Below are 20,214 nucleotides of genomic sequence, written 5' to 3'. Positions count from 1 at the left end.
GGCTCCTTATGCAAGGGCACTGCGACCGGGAACGGCGAGACAGCCCGAAGCACTGTCCAAAAAGACGCCATCAATCAACAGCGGGAGCCGAGCCGCGCGGTAGCGATGCGGCTGTGCCGCGAGACGCGTCTCCTTCACAACACTCCTATCGTGACAGGAGGATTGGCGTGGCAGAACTTTCCCAATAGAAGCGATGTTACGGCATCCCCTTTGAATCAGGATGTTGACGACCAGTAACTGGTCATTCGTGATTTGCGCTATCATAATGTCACATACTTATTTCGTAAAACTACCTCTGCTGTCATGATCCAGTGCCCCGAAAGAGGATTAGCCCCACCCCACCATAAGATACCCGCACCAGCCACGCGAGAAGCACCATATTTTGACCACGCCTACATAGGCTAGGTTGATAAAAGCAGGCAGGCAAAAGCGGATACATGTAGGAACGGAAATCACAGCAAGTGCAAACGGCGGCATGTCGCATGTAGTCTATAAGAAAATAAGTAACACATTGCATAAAAAAAATTCGAAGCAGCATGTTTCTCAAATATTTCTTTCTCTCGAACGTACCAAATAGGAGCAAAGCTTTGAAATCTACCGAGTCAAATAGACATCCTGGTATTCAGTTGCTGGGGCAAATCAATAATAAAAAAACGGGTAATGTGGCTAAACCTTGCAGCAGATATAATCTCTGTTCTTCAATGAAGTTAATTTTAATAGCTTGAAATAATGGTTCACCAGTTTGTCACTTATTGATGAATTATTGCTGCTTTAGCAATTATTACGTTCGTCAAAAAAATCCTGCCTCGTAAGTTGTAATAGAACTGCTACAGAAAGCTAAGCTTTCGCAAGGCTCTTACAGAGAGGGGACTGCCTGGAAACGGAGCTGAGATTAACATTCTAGTAAAAGCAGCAACACATTACTAAATTACATTTGTGACAGAAAGGCTATCGGCGTATTTGCTTTCAGTGGACACTGGTGCTGGCTAAACGTTTTGCAGTCTCATTACTTCAGAGCCTTGGCCTAATTGACAGGGTCTAGTATATCTTCAACCTTTCCATCATGTTTGTGGTACCTGCACGTAGTAAAGACACATTTTTTTTCTCCCCTAATTATTTTCTCTACGTGCCCCTCCTCACACGTCCTTTGTGTCCCCAATTAGTACAGAGATTTGCATTTACGCGGTTTGGTGCACGCAAGCTGCCCCTGTTGCGTGTTATCAAAAAGCTCTCTCTCTCTCTCGATCTCTTCTCGTTACTAGGTTGTACTGTTACCGTGAGTGCAAGTTGAAGTGGTTATAGAAAATTGCACTTTGAGTGAATAAATGTGTTTTTTATGTTAATGACCATGACGTCTGAATTTTTTCAGGAACAACGGAGGGGGAGAGAGATAGGGGATAGGAAAGACAGGAAAGTTAACCAGAAGAAAGGCCGCGGGAAACATTGTGGCAGGGCTCAGGAAAGTTGAAAGGTCCAAATAAGAGCGAAGGCAGGAAATAATGGTTCCAAGCCTCGGTAGGACACAGATAGTTGATTACGTAATAGAAATTCAAGGGTTCCGCGTTGAATTATCTATGTGGTGCGAGCATTTTTATAATTGCAGAATGTGCTTTTTCATGCTAAGCTTCAAGTTAGGCATAAATGTTCACCGTCGGCGTAGCTTGGCGGCAGGAATCTTTCGTAAGCGGTCAGCGACTTCCCCCACTCTCGGTTCTGGAGATTGTTGCACAGTCCATCGGCGGACCGAAACTTGGTTGAAGGGCAGCGTGGAATTTTCGGGCAAGCATCGGCGATGACCGTGTTCTGAATGTTGAACCTTTGAAGGCCATCCCGTCCTTGCAGCGAGTCCAGGTTGAACCTGGGAACGAGATTGATTTCGATGCTTTACGACATGCCAAGAGCTTTCAAGTTCTATTTCGCGTTGTGCTAGAGGTGCGCTTTTGCATACGTTAAAATATAGGATTTGTAGATTAATTACATAGTATACGGGACAAAAGTATTGTCTTTGAAGCGTTCACCTTGCTTCTATAACAAACTATTTCTTGCCATGTGCTTATTCACATGCAAAATAAGGATGAAGAAGGAGGCCCTACGTCGAGCATGCACGTTTCAACGGCTGGAAGTGTCTTGGCCGAAGGCTAGAGCAGTCTTCCTTGGCACAGTTCAAATGACCTCCTCTCCCCAATCAGATTGCATCAGGAAGGGTCACCTTCGGTCTGTCTACTATGTTTCTTACAGGAGTTTCTCTTTTCAATGTGCCATTTAGTATTAGCACCTTAACAAAAGGCTAAAGTTTCACGTGTTAGCGCTTCCCATGAGTCTACGTGCATGATATAAAAATATCCGAATACATTTTTCTCTCTCTCTCTCTTTCACGTAAGTTATTGAAACATTGTTTTATCAGTAAAGAGAGCTTCGGTACAGCCAAATGCATCAACTGAACTCATGTTAATGATCGTCAAGGCACGCCAGGTACTGATTTGGCGACGTTAGCGTGTTGCTTTAGTATACACTGAAAAAATTTTCGCATCGGCTGTTTCAACCTCTGTCAATTTAACTTTATCGTCCTGTAAACGTTGATACGTAGTGTCACCACTTCTGAAATGATTGGTTAGTTTCGCGGTAGCGAACATCCCCATTTCATTAGGTGTACGTGACAGACATACCGGCGAGCAAGTTCTCGTGTTGCTTCGAGGCCGATGAGGCCGTCCCTGCCGAGAGATTGAACGATGAGCTTGAAACCGAAGAATGCAGCGTGCTGAGAGGCGGTTGACTTCCGTTTCGCAAAAATGCCTGCATAGACGAAGTGTAATTCTGCAGGTCACGTTGATTTGACTTGATATGATACGGTATAGAGACGCAGTTGGTAATAAATTTCAGACTATGTGTGAAACACCTACTACCCTGAACGCAGCTAAATTATCGTAAAACGAATCTTCCTATAGGCCTTCGGACTTAATTCGAAAATGGCACGTGAACTGAGCACGTAAATACATGCCCTGAGAATTCGTTAGTTGTCATTAGCTCTCTAGTGCCTCAGTGTAATCGATATTGTTTAAAGCACTTGAATCAGTTCATTGTGTCATAGCGCTGAACATAGTTTTATGCGCTATGGCGTCTGACTGTGGGTCTAGCACTCAATTTCTAGCAGCGTGGTCCATCCTTTCTGAAATTTGTGAATGAACAACGTTAAATTACGAGTTACGAATCACATTCGCTGCATAAAAGATTAAGAACAATATGTCGTTGGTTGTGAGTACTCTGTTCACGTAGCCTTATAGCTCAGAAAGGTGACGAAAGCTTTCGATTTGCTGCATTTCTTTCCTTCTTAACGTTCTTTCCTCTACAGCGAATACCCAATATATAATTAAAGCTATATAAAAAGGTTCCGCTTCATTAATAAACACATAACAGATTGCCTATTGCTTAAATCCCAATATAACGCTTTATCAATTCATGAAGGCCTGTAAACGTTTGTTGTCTTCTTCAACAGAATGGTATATAGACATGGAATTCGGGTAATAGTTTCGCGGAAACGCGCAAGATGGAGGGAACAATTGCAACGATTGGGTGGATGTCTCATTTTCCCTTTATGGGATCTTTCACTCAGAATTCTTCAATGTTAAAAAACGATTGCGCTATATCGGTACCGTTTTTGACAGAAACATTTAGCTGAGTGGTGTTTTCGTATCATCCAAAATATTATTATTACAAGACAGTTAACGAGCGTCCCGGAGCGTCGTATTTTAGCGCCAAAGATACAGACAATTCAACGGGAAACTGTGGGGCTTCATGTACGGTATGAGAGGTGACAACCAACTCTCTGTGTGATCCGTAGCAGAATCTAGCCACACCTATGGTTGGGCGGCACGCCTCTACGAGCATTTTCTCTTTGCAGACAGAAAACCTACATGGTGGTTACGCATACGGCACACTCAATATGGCTTAGCGCAGGCATGCCGTGCCGCAAGTGGTTCACCAATCAGCAGTGGTCAAATTCTCTCGTAAGCCTCTCGTGGGCCTCGTAAGTTTGAAATTCTTCCGTCGAAAACTGGCAGTGCTTTATGATCCAGAGATGACACATCTGAAGATAGTACGAAAGCAATAAACATCGCTCTAGGATGATTTACTCTAAGATAGCACGCAATACGCGGGACATGGAGTCTATTGATGTAGAATGTATGAGGCGTTTTGTCTTATTGAAGACAATAGCACTGCTGAAGGTTATTAGACGGTGAAAGAAACCGTGTACCATCATTCAGCAGAGCTCTTTCGGCGTCGTCTATTCCACGAACGATGCTGAGACTCGCTCGTCCGGCGATGTCCAGATCTTCTTGGCTGATCTCAGGAAGCGACACTACTCTTCTTCCGGCCACATTCGCAGGTCGGCGGACGGGACCTGCACGGGAAAAGAAAAACATTCCTGACACCATCGGGAAAAGAAAGCGATAATGAAAGTTTTGTCTATCTCATCACTGTGGCGAAGCGAAATTGATTATATTGTCATTTCAAAATATGATAACCCTCTCATTGCTGTCATAGAAGTGCCCAAGGAGCTACAGCGGGTTAACAAACACAATACTAATACGCAAATTTTAAGAGAAATGAAGAAATTTGCAATATGACGTTCCTAATGTTACATAAATGACTTCTATGGCGATAGACAACACCACACCCGCTTAGTTTCTGCTGTGTCACTGTTTCACACAGCCAGGCGCTGCTTCCACAGCTGCGCGCCGCACCTTGTTTTGGTTTGACATGAACAGCTGATAAGAGTACTGCGAAAGTGGCTTGGGGCGTCTATCGTGGGAGCAAGGTACAAAACTCGCTATACAAGCATCAGACTTGCTGCGCGGTTCATGGATCGCGAGACCGTAGCTACAGCTACTGCTTCCTTAACTTTGATGCGACGCGTTTTGCTTTCGTTTTGTACTGAAGCAATAAAGGAGCATATGTGGAAGACTCTATGTTGGAATCCATTACTTCGTGATTACACAACTTCAAATAAAGATGGCATCTCATGTTTTTTATCCGAGCCAAGAGCTTATGGCGCCCCTTCGTCAATTGGCTGCATACGAAGTGAAAACATTACGAAAGCCCTTGGTCATCAGGGTTTCTCCCGTGCAGGCTATGCAACCTAGCTCACAGTAATTTTTGTTTTGACAGCTGGGATTTTGAGAAATGTTGTGTGTTTAGGCAAATGTAACATCGATACAAAGAATTACACCGTCTTTATTTCTGCCGCAATGAATAACTCATTTGGAATCCTTAATTATGATATTCATTCACTACAAATGTAATAAATAAGCATAAATAAAACCACATGAGCGAGTTACAGTTATTTCACTAATTTTAAAGAGTCGCGATTTCGGGTGTGTGTATACTACAGAAGTAAGTAAAAAAATATATTACATCTTTGCGTACTTGGTTTTGTTATCTATTGTATACGCCAGCATTCATGCTAATTGCTTTAGTTCTTTGACTCAGTGCTTTTTACATGTGCAAATATGCCCCTTATAGTTTTTAGTCATTTACAGGTGCCCTCATTTCTAGACTAAATCCTTACTAGCAGAATTTCACCACGTGGTTTCAACGTAATAGGTTGTTCAGTTGCTCTTCAAAGGTCTTCATCATGTACAGTTGATTGCTGCGTTAAATCCTATAATGACAGTGTTTGACAATCCTCAAGTGATTTCGCAGTCCGATCTCGACACCCAATGGAGCCAGCCACAATTACCCGCCTCGACACTATAATCACGGGGATGTTTCCTGTCTGTAGGCGAAGCGCACCGAATTTGTCTGTGATAAAGACGGACTAGGCTATCGCCTTCATAGGGACCGCCCACGAAGACACAAACAAACAAAGCCCCTGTAGGAGGCATCCACACATGTCTCAAATGCTTAAGGCAATCGGGCTTGTTTCTTTTTACTGTTTTTCTTTTTTTCGTCTGAATAAATACGCTGAAAATCAAATCTGGCATTCAGCTACATAATTCCTTAAAGCTCCACTGAACACATGTTTTTTAATGTGTTCTCGATTGCATAAACATCACTTTAAAGGCCTACATAACATGCCCTTGCACACTCTGATCACATATACCTAGTTTTTCATGTATATACTCTTTCACGCTTCCAAGATAATTGCAGTACAAATACGATTTGCTTGTCAGACCACTTGAAAAGACACAAGACATCTGCATACTTACCTGGATTCGATGTCATTGTCAGATCAGACATCTCTACGCACCTGAACACATGACTTCATCATCATCAGCCAAATTATTTAGGTCCACTGCAGGACGAAGGCCTCTCCCTGCGATCTCCAATTACCCATGTCTTGCGCTAGCTGATTCCAACCTGTGCCTGCACATTTGCTCATTTTATCACCCCACCTAGTTTTCTGCTGTCCTCGACTACACGTCCCTTCCTTTGGCACCCATTGTGCAACTCGAATGGTCCACCGGTTATCTAACCTACGCATTTCATGGTCTGCCAAACTCCATTTTGTACAGCGAAGCTGTATATGGCTAGCCAATTCATCCAACCGTCTGTCGCCTGTGCGTCAAAAAACTCCGACGCAACCCCACGCGCATGCGCGAAAAGAGAGAGAGAGGCGCACGATTGTCTGCGCCAGTAGTGACATCGTTGCTCTCCGTCGCAGCCGAGCGCGCGCGCAGTAGTTTTTCTCCTGCTTCGAAACGGGTAGGCCACGCGTCACACGTACTCTTGAGGAACAGGCAGCTTTCGATCAGCAACGCCGCAAGCAGAACCGGGAAAGAGCTCGTCTACGCCGTGCCAATGCTGCAGCCCGGGCACAAGAATAAGCTCGTGCAGCCGAGCGCAAGCAGCAACTGCGTACAGAGGACCCAGAAGCCTACCAAGCCGTCGTTTAATGAACTGTCGGGAATAAAACCAAGTGATAAACACCAGGGCCACACGTTTCAGCTTTACTGGTTAACCATCTGTACGGATTGCTTGGGCGGTGATTTTTCTCCTCTCAACTATAATATGGGCTATCAGCGTTTCCTCTCCGATCCACACCGCTCTCTTTCTGTCTTTTATCGTTACCCCTAATATTTTTTCGTCACACTGCTGTTTGCATGGTCCTTAATTTGTTCTCGAGCTTATTTGTAAACTTCCAAGTTTCTGCCCTTTATGTTAGCGCCGGTAGAATACAGTCATTGTACACATTTCTTTTCAATATCAGTGCCACGGTCGCAGTCAGGATTTGGTAATGCCTACCGTATGCACCGCAACCCATTTTTATTCGGCCGTAAACTTCGTTCTGATGATCAGGGACCCTTGTGAGTAATTGGCCTAGGTAAACTTACTCCAGTACTCTCAACAAATGCCTTAGTGATCACCTATTTAATAGCAGCCTGAAACTGTTCTCGTACCGATTCGTTATTAGCTACAATATGTGGTACTTAATATACAGGTTATGAAATTATCAAATGTGAGAAAGCTTACTGCAAGGTAAATATCAAAGATAAACATTCACCAGATATCTGCCTTGTTGCAAACAAATGAATTAAAGAGCAAAGAAAACTCCAATCAAAATTCATTTTAATTCTAACCGTTTCGGAGCTCGGCGGGATGCTTCTTCACTGGTGAGATGGCATGAGGCGTAGCAATGCTTATATGCATTTTCCTAACGCTTTCACTGGCGCGCGGACACCTTTCGAAGTCCTTGAGAGCAAATGGCGGAAAGTTCCCATGAATAAAGTTGAATGTCACCCGACATCTTTTGAATGTGTCACGATTCCAAAAGCAGCCGCCACCGCTAGTTGCAGAGAGAAAGCAATTATTTTGGTCGGCGTTTTCTTTGCTCTTTAATTCAAGAGGAAGAAGAAGAAGGCGGCGAGTCTAGACGCGTTCTTCGGTTCCCGCATTTCCCCAGCTTTTCTTGCATTTCATCGTCGCGAGCCAATGTTTATTTGTGCATATCTTTTCCGTAAAGTTGTAAGGACCACGTGGATACCCTTTTTGCCACAGTGAGTGACTTTTCACCATTTTACGGACATTCCTGTGCATCCGTTGGCGGCGTCAAACGAGCACTTCGGAGACCACGCCTTGGCCTCCGGGGCGGCTCAGTGCCACTCGTCCGCTACCATCATGGAATATCAAGTAGAGGGAGAAAATATTCTCCCGGAGGAAGTCACTCAAGAGCAGGGATGGCAAACAGCAGGTGTTAGAAGAGCTGGCGCCAAATCGCGGGAAGCTAACCCGAACGCCATGGCGACGCCTTTGGCTCCCCACAGCTACAAGTCTAGCGGCGCAGCGCTGAAGACCAAGATTATTAGGGCAAGCCGAATGCCTGTTCTTCCCAAAGAAGATACGAAGATCGTTATTAGACCAAGAGGTGGGCTGAATATTTCCAAAATTGGAGCGGCCACGGTGGCTGACGCAATACTTGCAGCCTCCGGCATCAGCCAGCACGAGCTCACGCAAGACACTCTGTGCCCGAACTTACAGCAAAACATCATGGTGGCCAGCACTCCCAGACGAGAGAATGCCGATCGATATGCCCGCATCAAGCAAATCCGAATCACAGGCAAGATCTACGAACTCTGCGCGTACGAGACAGCCCCGCACTCCACGTGCAAGGGGGTCATTCGTGGCATACCGTTACAAGACGACCCAGCGACGGTGGATGGCAAGATTGTTAACCAGAACAATCCTCTTGCACTAGCAGCCAAGAGAATCGCTCAGACTGGGACCATCATCATCGCCTTTGACGGGCAGCGGGTACCGAATTTTGTCAGGTACGGAACGCTCCTGATGAAATGTTCCTTATATCGAAAGCAAGTGGACGTATGCCACGTCTGCGGAAGACTCGGGCATCGCGCCGATGTATGTCCAACACCGAGCGACGTCATCTGTCGGGGATGCAGCCTGCCAAATCCAGATCAGCAGCATCAATGCACACCAAAATGCAAGATATGCGGCGGCCCGCACCTTACAGCCGGCAAAGAGTGTGCGCATAGATTCAAGACGCCATACATTGTTCGCCGACGACGCTTCGAGCGTGCCAGGCAGCAAGAGCAGCTCCCCACGCCGTCGATCGTTCAATCCTCCGATCCGCAAGCCTCATCCAGCACCAACCTTAGGGGCAGAAGACGCTTGCGCTCGAGAAGCCGCTCTACAAGCCGACGGGGCTCCAGAAGTCGCTCTACCTCGAGATCGCGACTCACATCGCCTTCTCCAGCGCGCTCCAGCTCTAGAAGCTGCTCCAAGTCCCGTACTGAGAGCGACTCATCCAACAGCTCCCGTCCGAAGACCCCCAACGGCGGTAAAGGCAAGTCCTCTCTAACGTGGGCCGATAGGGCCCGTGGCAACCAAACGCAGGCATTCAACTCTCAAGACTCGCACGACCTGCGTCTCACGAATGAGCTCGAAGAACTTAGGCGTGCCAATGATAGTCTCAGGAAGGAAAACGCTCTGTTCAAGCAGGAAATCAGTCGGCTAGCCGCCGAGATGGCGGAAATACGAAGATTGGCGCTCACACAGCCAGCTTCTCAGCCTGCCGCACGCTCTTCGGCCATGGACACAGTGGAGGCCCCTCCCAAGACGGTTGCAGTGAAGCGGCGTGCCCTGGATGACTCAAGGGGAGACGAAATGGTAGAACTCCTGTCTGATCTCAAGAACGCCATCTCCAACATACAGACAGGTCTCTCTCACGTACAAGAAATGATCGCGCACCCTCAGCTGGGCCTGGTCGCCCTCAGCGCTAGAATACTTAGGCTGGAGGGGACCAGCCACGCATCTTTGCCAAGCACATCTACAGCACAAGTCCCAAAGTTGCACAGCGTCATTGCCTCACCCACGGAGGGTGCCATTATGAATGCGGCACTTTCGCAATCCATTCCCAAGCCCAAACATGGATAACAGAACTAACGTCATAACAATGTGGCAGTGGAATCGCGCAGGGTTCGTCAGCAAACGGGCGACCCTGCGACAATACCTAAAAAGTGTAAAAGAGAAACCCCAAGTAATCGCCTTGCAAGAAACGCTCACATCATCACCTATCAAGCTCCCCGGTTTCCTTACGGTGGCTTCCACTGAAGGAGGAAGGGGGGTCGCTATCCTGGTCTGTAAAAAGTTCACGTGCCTTCAGCGAGACCTTGGTACCGCGGACAATGGGATCGAGTACGTCATGGCCGAACTCCTTGTCGACCCCCCTACGCAGCGCTTAAGAAGAAACAGTATCTTCATACTGAATGTTTACTGCAGACCCAGCGTTCACAGAGCCAGGCCTGGTGGTATTCTCAAGAAGGCCGTGCATTTGGCCGGCTGTCAGCCTCTAGTCGTCATGGGGGATTTTAATGCTCAGCATCAGGCGTGGGGCTATTGTACCAATACCAAGAAGGGTAGAGACATATGGGACGCGGCAACGGAGGAAGATCTTACGCTGATAACCAATAAAGACTTTCCAACCAGGAGAGGGAACTCGGTGTGCCGAGATACGACTCCGGATCTTACCTTTGTCAAGAACCTGGAAAACGTCAAGTGGACCAACACAGCCATGGACCTCGGTAGCGATCATTGCATCATCGAAGCGGTGATAAAGGCTGCCCGTAACAAAACGAGGACCTTTAGGTTCACTGACTGGGACTTGTTCCGAGCCAACCGCTCCGAGCGCGTCCTTAACGATGATATGGACTTAGACTCTTGGTGCGACGAGATAAAGAAGGATGCGGCTAGAGCCACCAAGGAGGTGACAACCGATCTGGAGGTGGACAGGATGAACAGTAGGCTGGCGCATCTATTGGAAGCCAAGCAGGCACTGCTCGCGAGATGGAAGACTCAGCGCCATAACAGAAGGCTACGCAAGAAAATTTCCGATATAAACAAGATGATAGAGGCTCATTGCAAGGTGCTATGCAAGCAGCAATGGGACGAGCTGTGCGACTCGGTGGAGGGCCAGCTCAAGAACGGTAAAAGCTGGGGTCTCCTTAGGCACCTACTGCACGATGGCAACACCAAGTCCAACCAGAAGAGAGCTTTGGCGAAAGCTGTCCATTTGGCGACCGACTCGACTCCAGATGAGGCAGTCACGGAGCACCTCATAGACAAGTACCTGGAGGCCACGGACGATCCGGTGCCCCCCCAGTTTCCCGAGTGCGAAGGGCGTGACGTACCATCTATGGACGAGGATTTTACCGTGGCTGAGGTCAAGCGAGTTCTCGCATCCCTCAACGGCAGATCTGCCCCTGGGCCCGACGGGATCACCAACAAAATGCTCAAGCATCTCGACGACGCCTCAATCGAGTTCCTTACGCACAAGATGAATGATATCTGGTGCAGCGGCCTCATTCCCAAGAGCTGGAAAGCAGCCCACACAGTACTCATACCGAAGCCAGGTAAGGCGCCGAGCATCGACAATCTCAGGCCCATCTCCCTGACGTCGTGTGTTGGAAAGATGGCCGAGCACGCCATGCTTAACCGCCTCACTGACCATCTCGAGTCTAACGAATGCTATACACACAACATGATTGGCTTTCGGTCGGGGCTTTCGACTCAGGACGCCATGAGACTGATCAAGCACCAGATCATTGACTCTACCTCCGCCGACACTAAGGCAATTCTCGGCTTGGATCTGGAAAAGGCTTTTGACAACATATCGCACGCCTTTATTCTCAAGAGCCTGACAGAGTGTAACGTTGGCAAACGGGCGTACAATTTCGTGCGCTCCTTCCTTTCCTCAAGGTCCACTAGACTCAAGATTGACGAGTTTTTGACCCACGAAATCCAGCTTGGGCCAAAGGGAACACCTCAGGGGGCAGTGATCTCTCCGACGCTGTTCAACATCTCCCTGATCAACCTTTCGAGGGCCTTGAACAAAATCCCGAACATTAACCACACGATCTACGCGGATGACATCACCATCTGGTGCTCCAGTGGATGTGAAGGGCAGGTCGAGGGTGCTTTGCAAGAGGCCATCGATGTGACCGAGCGGTATCTTATCCCCACCGGGCTAAGGTGCTCGCCCGCTAAATCCGAGCTCTTGCTCTACAAGAAGAGGCGCAGAGGCGGTTCACACCGGTCCTGGAAGCCAGCAACAGAGAGCCGCATTACGTTACTCACCGGTAAGGGCTCCCCAGTACCGCGGGTAGACACTATCAGGGTCCTAGGAATGTTCATCGAGTCGAACGGGGCCAATGGAGCCGCCCTCAAACGCATTTGCTCCAAGACCGAAAGCGCCCTCGGCCTGATCCGAAGAATCGCCAACAGGTACCGCGGAATCAAGGAAGACAATCTGATCCGGATTATCCACGCCTTCGTGTTATGCCACCTCGCTTATTCAGGGGCTATGCACAACTGGCTCGTATCGGAGCGCAACAAGATCAATGCCCTAATCAGAAGAGTCTTCAAGCTTGCCCTCGGCCTTCCCATCCGAACGCACACAAAAGACCTCCTCAATTTGGGAATTCACAACACGTTCGAAGAAATCATTGAAGCCCAAGAATTTTCCCAGTTTGTCAGACTTTCCGGTACGCCAGCGGGCCGAGCCATACTTGGCAAGCTGGGACGTAACCCCACGGTCGTCAGTCTCGACGCTGTGAAGCTGCCTAGCGACGTAAGGTCCAAGATTTACATACACCGGTTGCCACGAAATATGCATCCCACCTACAACGAAGGACGAAGACGAGCCAGGGGTAAAGCTCTGCTCGCCAGTGCCCGCTTGAACAAGGACCGAACATGCTTCGTAGATGCTGCTTCGTATGTTCAAGAAGAGGCCTTCTCCTCAGTGGTCATCGACGGTGATTCTAAAATCCTTAGCTGCGCTACCGTCCGCACTTCTAATTCCAGCGTTGCAGAGCAGGTTGCTATTGCTCTTGCATTAACGGACAGTGTACACGACACGATTTATTCTGATTCCAAGGCCGCTGTCAGGGCCTTTCAGATGGGAATGGTGGCTCCCCAGGCCCTACGTATCATCCAAAGTGCCAAAGACATGAAACATCACTCTTTGGCCTGGTTCCCTGCGCACCTTGGAACCATTGAGGGTGCCTCGATCAACCCCAACGAGGAGGCGCACTCGGCTGCACGAGGTTTGACTGACCGTGCGCTGGGCAACGCGTCCTCTCCTGGGAGACCCGAGCCTCTCTACTCGTACAACGAAATCTGCAAATATAATTATATGTCAAGAAGACTCCTACCTTCGCCGCACTCCTCGCTGTGCAGGGCCCAGGCAGTCACTCTAAGGCTTCTGCAAACAAGCACTTACCCGAGCCCCGCGGCGCTGCACACAATGTACCCCGAACGGTTCCCAAGCCCGGACTGCCCTCTGTGTGGTGATTATGCGGACTTCGAACATGTCCTGTGGGGCTGCGCCTCTGCCGGTCCCCCTTTAACTCAAGAGGAAATGATGAAGTTAATTAAAGCCCAGGATCACACCTCTCAAATCCTGGCAGTCCAGAGGGCTCGCGAGAGGGCCGTCAGGTTTCACCTGATGGTCCCCGAGTGGGCCTAGCCAGGTGACGTGGAGCTTGCTTACGTCTATAGTGGACCGAATAAAGTTGTTTCTCTCTCTCTCTCTCTCTTTAATTCAAATGAAATATTCCATCGCGGTAGTTAGTCTTTCACTTCATAAGCCACGTAGTGAAATAACTTTTCGTCATTTCGCCTTCATTATCACTGACAATGTTTAAAGACACAATGCATTGATCCAGGCATCTTTCGCGGAAATCTGATATATAGCGGCATTCTGAGCACTTCTATTGCTGTTCCAAATGCATATTTAGTTTTTTTTCTCATTTGAAATGCGCCGCTTAACATCTTCTGAAGTTAAAGTTGAATCGTGTTTCTGTGTGTCTGCTATATGGTCTAAAAAGACGCCATCTCTAAGTCGCACTTGCAACTAGATTTTGTTGTGTTGTTGCGCGTCCTCTACTGTGTGAATTACTGTGCCCAATTCTTCGCGTATCGGGGACATTGCACATATTCGCGGGTAGTAAACTTGGCGATTTCAGGCTTTTCCCGCACTGCTAACTTGCCCCGCGAAAGTTCCCTCACTGTGAAGTCGGTCTCCCCGTAAAGCATTTGAAACTCGCGTAGCACTAGATTGCAGAGCCACGTAAATTGAATACAGCCATCAGATATAGCCGGCAAAATAAATTTTCAGGTTTAGGTGTACACACTAATACTCCTGTCAGACGGGCAAACATACGTGCACTTTGAGCGAGTGCACTTCGCGCCGTTAGTGCCATTCGCAGGCTGCCACACAGGAACGCTTAGTGACACTTGCTGCATAGCGCACTCGCCGGCTAGTGTGTACGGCGCACCCAAGGGTGCAGCCTCGTTAGCTATGAGAAAAAAAGTAAAGTAACGTTGAAAGCATAGTTAGGGGGAATTTTAATAGCACTTTTTTAAAATTCCCAACGTTACAAGGTTATAAAGTGTGCCATATTGCAAAAAAATAAAAAAATAAAAGCAGCAATAAACTAGTCTCGCTCTCGCGCTGCTCGCTAATATATGCTTTGCCTTCTGACTCCCGATCGCCATCACCACCAATTTGAAAGAACACTGTTCTTTCTTGTTCTGCAGCGCGCCTCCAAAATGACACGCATCGCGCTGAAGTGCACTTGTTCAAAGTACACTTTAGTTTTCCCGTGCGGGCAGGGGTATAACAGAAAACTGCACCCATAGGGGTGTTTTCTCGTGCCTATATTTCATCCACTTACTACACGGGAAAAGCGTGTTTGAGCGAACTAATACAGCCATGTGAATGGGTCAAGTCCAGGAATCCGGGACATGGACGTATGCGGCGAAGCTAACCCTGGGGCGATGCGGTAGGCATAGTTCTATGGAAAATAATAAAGGGAAAGTCAGGCATCCACCCCTTTGTAGCATTTGCTACAAAGGAAACCCAGACGGGTTCCTCGAAAGAAAAGCCTCACAGTTGAAGAGAAATTCATCCTTGTCCTGGACCAGGAAGAATTTTTCGTCAACTGTGAGGCTTTCTTTTTTTTTCGAGGAACCCGTATGGGTTTTCTTTGTAGCAAATACTACGAACGGGTGGATGTCTGATTTTCCCTCTTTTTACTTCTCTCCACGTTGCGGCTTTCCGCAGGGCTATTACGTAAAGCTCTATGGAAAGTATCTTTTTTTAAAACCGATTGCTCAGCAATGCCTCATTTCTCACAAATTGTGCTTTAGGAACCTAATCCAGACAACGGTCTTAAGCTATATGTGTTGTCTAGTTTAATTGCGATGGGTACATTTTTTTCCCTGGGACACTTTGGTAGACCCGTTTAAAATGCATGGGGTGATTCTTAAAATGCAGATTGCAGTGCAGCAAGAACCACTACACCAATTGAACTGTAGTGGCATATAGTCTAGGTATCCCTTTATATGCAGGTCCAGTTTGGTTTTATTCCGCTGGTTAAAATTCTTTTTTCGCATGAGCGCTTTTTTACCCTATGGTGCTGGAGCAGCACTACAGGAGCAACGTATTCATCCGTCGTTGTATTGAAAGGAAAGGATTGGTCGATCACGCTAAAACTGATAGACTCGAATGTGCGACGGTGATGCACATTCGTGCCCAGATGTACAAGAAAAGATGACGCTGCCAGGTTCTGCAAAAAGCAGCGGATGAAGTGGCTTATGTAATGACACCCAAACATTAAAGGGACACTAAAAGCAAATATTAAGCAAAGCTAAAGTGATGGATGAGTGCTCGAGAACGTCCAATGGTCAGTATAGCAGTGAACAGAGCTTAAGTAATCGGGAAAATGAGGTAAAAATATTGCACGATTACAGACTTCCCCGGGACATTCAAGTAGTAGCCCGATAACGACAGCACTCCTTGTTATAATTCTGTCACTGGTACTAAACCGCTCGTAATAAAAAGATAATTGTATCGCATTGCAAGACGAAAGAAAATTCTCTCTGTCCGGTTCTAGTTGATTTTTATCAAAAAGAACTCATTGACGTTGTATACCTTTGTCAACGATCAGGACAGTCGAAAGCTATCGTTTTCACCCCTCTGTGCCACCCGCGCATTCGCGTTTCAGTAGTTTCGTTATCGCGGAGCGCTGCGCACGTTTTACTGGCGCGAGAAGTTCACACAAACTGCAAATAGCAAAGAATGCCACATCCATGCGATGTCGCGGGGTTCCCGAATGCTGCACGCCACTTAACCGAAAGCAGCTGCAGCGCGAAATCCAACGCTCTGTCGTGGCTCAGTTTCCCCCATGGCTACGCATTTTCGGTTTGTGCAGAGAATCGTAACGCCACCTGTCGGGCGCCGCTTTACTCACCGACAGCAGTAAAGGGCGGTGATGGCGAATGCAATGTCGCCAGTGTGCCCTATCAGGAGTGGGCGACAGGAATTGCGCTGAAGGTATGAGGTCTTTTCAGACGCAATTTTCACGTAAACTGTCTTTTTTTTTTTTAAACGACAAAGTGCTTCAGGGCTTCTGTAATGTATTTTCACAGTACACGTCGACACGTGTTTGGCTTTAGTGTTCCTTTGAGTCCGGCTACGCGCGCTATTTATTCTCAAATTTTGGCGCATGGCAAAATGTTTTGTTTCGTACATATTGTTACGGTGAAGTGAAGGAAGAAGTTGAATTGGGCTAGAGAAAGACGTAGTCTGGCAGTTGCCTGAACGCCATATACCTCAGTTGTAAATATACATTATTTTACACTCGTGAGCCTGCTTTCTTCCTGAAACATTTTGGTGGAAGGTGCGGGGTACAATCACGGAACTTCGCAGCGGACGTCATCTACTTGCCGCCACAATGGCAAATCAACCGACACAAGCGACAACGCCTCAGCAGCCCGTGCCAACGGTCATCCTCACTCATCTGCGTGACCCAGGGACATTTTGTGGCACGGACAACGCCGACGTCGAGGACTGGCTTACGATGTACGAACGAGTGTGCGACAACAAGAGGTGGGATCCAACAATGATGCTAGCAAACGTGATATTTTACCTAAGAGGAACTGCGAGGCAATGGTACGACACACACGAAGCTGACCTAACGAGCTGGGATGTCTGCAAAGAAAAAATGCGAGACCTGTTTGGCAGACCTGTCGGTCGTCAGCTGGCGGCAAAAAAAGAACTTGCGTGTCGCGCTCAAACGTCCACAGAATCCTATATCGTATACATACAGGATGTGCTGGCCCTCTGTCGCAAGGCTGATAACAACATGACCGAGGCAGACAAGATTGGTCACATATTGAAAGGTATTGCAGACGATGCCTTCAATCTCCTGATGTGCAAGGATTGTGCCACTGTGGATGCAATTATAAAGAAGTGCCGGCGCTTCGAACAAGCGAAGGGCCGCCGCGTCGCTCAAACTTTCGACCGATTGCCCAATAGCGCCGCGACATCTTCTCGCGAAGACCCGCCGCGCTTCGTTCAGTCCACAGGACCGGAAGAAATTACGCGCATCGTTCGCCGTGAGCTTGAGGCAATGGCTCCGGCTCCAGTTCGTTCTGACTGTCGCGAAAGCGTGCCCGCTATCTCCCTTATACAAGCGGTCGTTCGGGAGGAAGTAGCAAGTTTGGGCATTCCACCTCTCTGCTCGGTCCGCCATACAAACACCTACCAGATTTCTCCGGCCGCTCACTCCCAGACGCAAAGCTTTCCGCCCCCTCGTCGCAACCCAGCTGACTGGCGCACAGCGGATGATAAACCTATCTGTTTTAATTGTTCCGGTATTGGACACATCGCCCGTCATTGTCGCAACCATTGGTCGTCACCTCCTCGGTGGTCGCCTCCGAGTCACTACCGCCAAGTACCAGACAATCGTACTTTCTCGCCCTATACACCGACTAGGAACATCAACGCCGACAGTGCTCCACCAAGATCCAGCCGCTCCCCGTCTCCGCAAGGTCGTAGGTCCCGTTCGCCTCTCGTTCACCGCTCTTTGTCCCCTTCTGCAACCGGTCGCTTCGCTGCGGGAAACTAGGCGGTGCAGCTCCCAGAGGTGAAACTGCAACTCCGACCCGGCCCACATATCGTCTGTTGACCCTGCCTACATGTGGAAACCTACTGGACATTGAAGTTGATGGCGTTCCTGTTAGATCTCTCGTTGACACAGGAGCGCAGCTTTCAGTTATGAGCGCTGCTTCCGCCGAAGGCTCAAAAAGGTTCTGACACCCGCCGTACCGTGCACTGTGCGAGTCGCCGATGGAAGTACTCCACCTGTCCTTGGAATGTGCACAGCACGTGTGACCATTGGGGGCCATTATACCGTTGTTCTATTTATCGTCTTTGAACACTGTCCACACGACCTAATTCTCGGCCTCGACTTCCTTTCGAAACACTCTGCCCAAATTGACTGCTCCGCAGGTGTTGTACAGTCGGATCTGCCGCTTCCTGCCGACGCAACAACTTGTGCTTCACACCGCTTATGTTCTGCTGAGTTTGCAAAGCTGTCTCCACAGGCGGCTACAAATGTCCTCCTGACGCCCTGTCCTTCCGTACCTGATGGCGAGTACGTCGTGTCGCCGCTTACTGACGTGGTTTTGTGGCGCAACATTGCTCTGCCGAGCACCTCAACCCGGATCCGCGAAAACTGCGCTCGCGTGCTCATCCTCAATTTTGGATTTTCGTCGCATGTGCTGCCTCACGGTATCGCCATAGCGCATATCACTTCTTTGGAAGAATTTGCGATTTCTTCTCTGACCTCTGAATCCTTCGTCAGTACCAACGGACCTTTGTCACCCACTCCTCCGTACTCGACTCGTGCGGACGATATTTCTAAGATGATCGCCCTTGACCTTCCTTCCGAGCAAACAACAGCTCTTCGTCACCTCCTGTCATATTTTCGGGACATCTTTGATTTGGACGACCGTCCACTTGGCCAGACATCTGTTGTCGCGCATCGCATCAACACTGGTGACGCCAGCCCCATTCATAGGCGGCCATATCATGTCTCCGCAGCAGAAAGGGCCATCATACAGAAAGAAGTAGACAGGATGACGGACAAGGACATCATTGAACCTTCCAGTAGCCCGTAGGGATCACTGGTTGTCTTAGTAAAGAAAAAAGACAACTCGTGGCGCTAAATTCTTCCTTTCGTGTGGCGATCCGCTACCGTCTCCGGTCGCCCACTGTGCCCGCTGGCCCGTAAACCAGCTCCGCAATAACTCTATAATGGTTCGATGCGAATGGATAAGCCGATAAAGAGCAATAATGGCCTATAATGATTGGAACGTCATCAGCACGCCTGGCGCCGCGACCTGCACCAGTTCGCTTGCATCATCAATTGATCGTGCGCCGCCGTCCTCAGCATTTTGTGTCGCCCCAGCGCTGTCCTTTATACTGGTCGCATCAAGTTACAATACATTGCACCCGCCGCTTAGCGGCTACAGTGTTGCGCTGCTAAGCATGTGTTCGCAGAATCGAAACCCGGCCGTGGCAGCCTTATTTCGATGGGGGAGAAATGCAAATAACACCGTGTCCCGTGCGTTGGGGGAAGCATGAAGAACCCCAGGTGGTCGAAATTGTTCGGGAGTTTGCCGCTTACACATTCTATCATTGTTCATTCAGTTTGTAAGGGAGTGTTCGAAAGTTTATACGGCTCATAAAACTACTAACCGTATTTCGTATAGCTACCTACTAGTTTGCTATCGCAATGGGTGCGGAGCCTTTGTGCCAAAACGGCGACTTTTGAAAGATTTCCCAGGATATTTTTAGACGCTGGGAAAAAGCACCACGCAGGAGGTACACCCAAGCTCTGTTCACGGGGTCGCCAAGGTGAGGCTGAAATGAGGTTCCAAACCTATACGCAGAGACATCAATTATGGTGTGCGATTGAAGCGCGGCTACATCTAGCGCGGCATAACTCCAGTTGATAAAAAGTATGCATCCAATACGTTACCGATGGAAACATTTAAAAAAGTACATAAAATGTGATTAATATAGGGAACTGTGAAGTCACAGGCTGTTTGCTTCCGTTCACGTATAATTATGAGTACGACACTGTGCAAGCTTTCTCAAGTTTTCTCGTGGCGATATGTGCTGAGGTATGCCGAGATTGTATTATCGTATTTAAGATTTGAATGCCGTCAGAACTCCCTTATGGGTAGCTATAAAATGTAATGACAATATACTCGTACATAATATTTATACGATTTGATCTATAAGGTGTTTTTTTACTGTCTTTTCCTTAAATAATATATTTTACTTATGTCTTCAGTACCTGACAAACACTACAGGTGGCGCGCATGTTATGTTAGTGAAGAAGAAAGTGC

At 48.1% G+C, this 20,214-nt stretch overlaps 1 protein-coding gene across 2 annotated transcripts in view; it reads right to left on the bottom strand.

The window, feature by feature from the left end:
- Positions 1–20,214, bottom strand: part of LOC126516867 (salivary peroxidase/catechol oxidase-like) — a 150,490-nt gene that overhangs the window by 113,623 nt on the left and 16,653 nt on the right. For both annotated transcript variants that reach the window (XM_055063972.2, XM_050166954.3), the window contains exons 4-6: positions 4,253–4,399; positions 2,667–2,793; positions 1,650–1,858 (exon numbers count right to left, since the gene is read on the bottom strand). In XM_055063972.2, coding sequence (XP_054919947.1) covers positions 1,650–1,858; positions 2,667–2,793; positions 4,253–4,399 — 483 coding nt within the window. The remainder of the gene's footprint in view (positions 1–1,649; positions 1,859–2,666; positions 2,794–4,252; positions 4,400–20,214) is intronic.

Source organism: Dermacentor andersoni, chromosome 1, assembly GCF_023375885.2.
Source record: "Dermacentor andersoni chromosome 1, qqDerAnde1_hic_scaffold, whole genome shotgun sequence".
Classification (NCBI taxonomy): Eukaryota; Metazoa; Arthropoda; class Arachnida; order Ixodida; family Ixodidae; genus Dermacentor; species Dermacentor andersoni.
The sequence above is the reverse complement of the archived record's forward strand: the minus strand, read 5'-3'. Positions and strand labels throughout refer to the sequence as shown.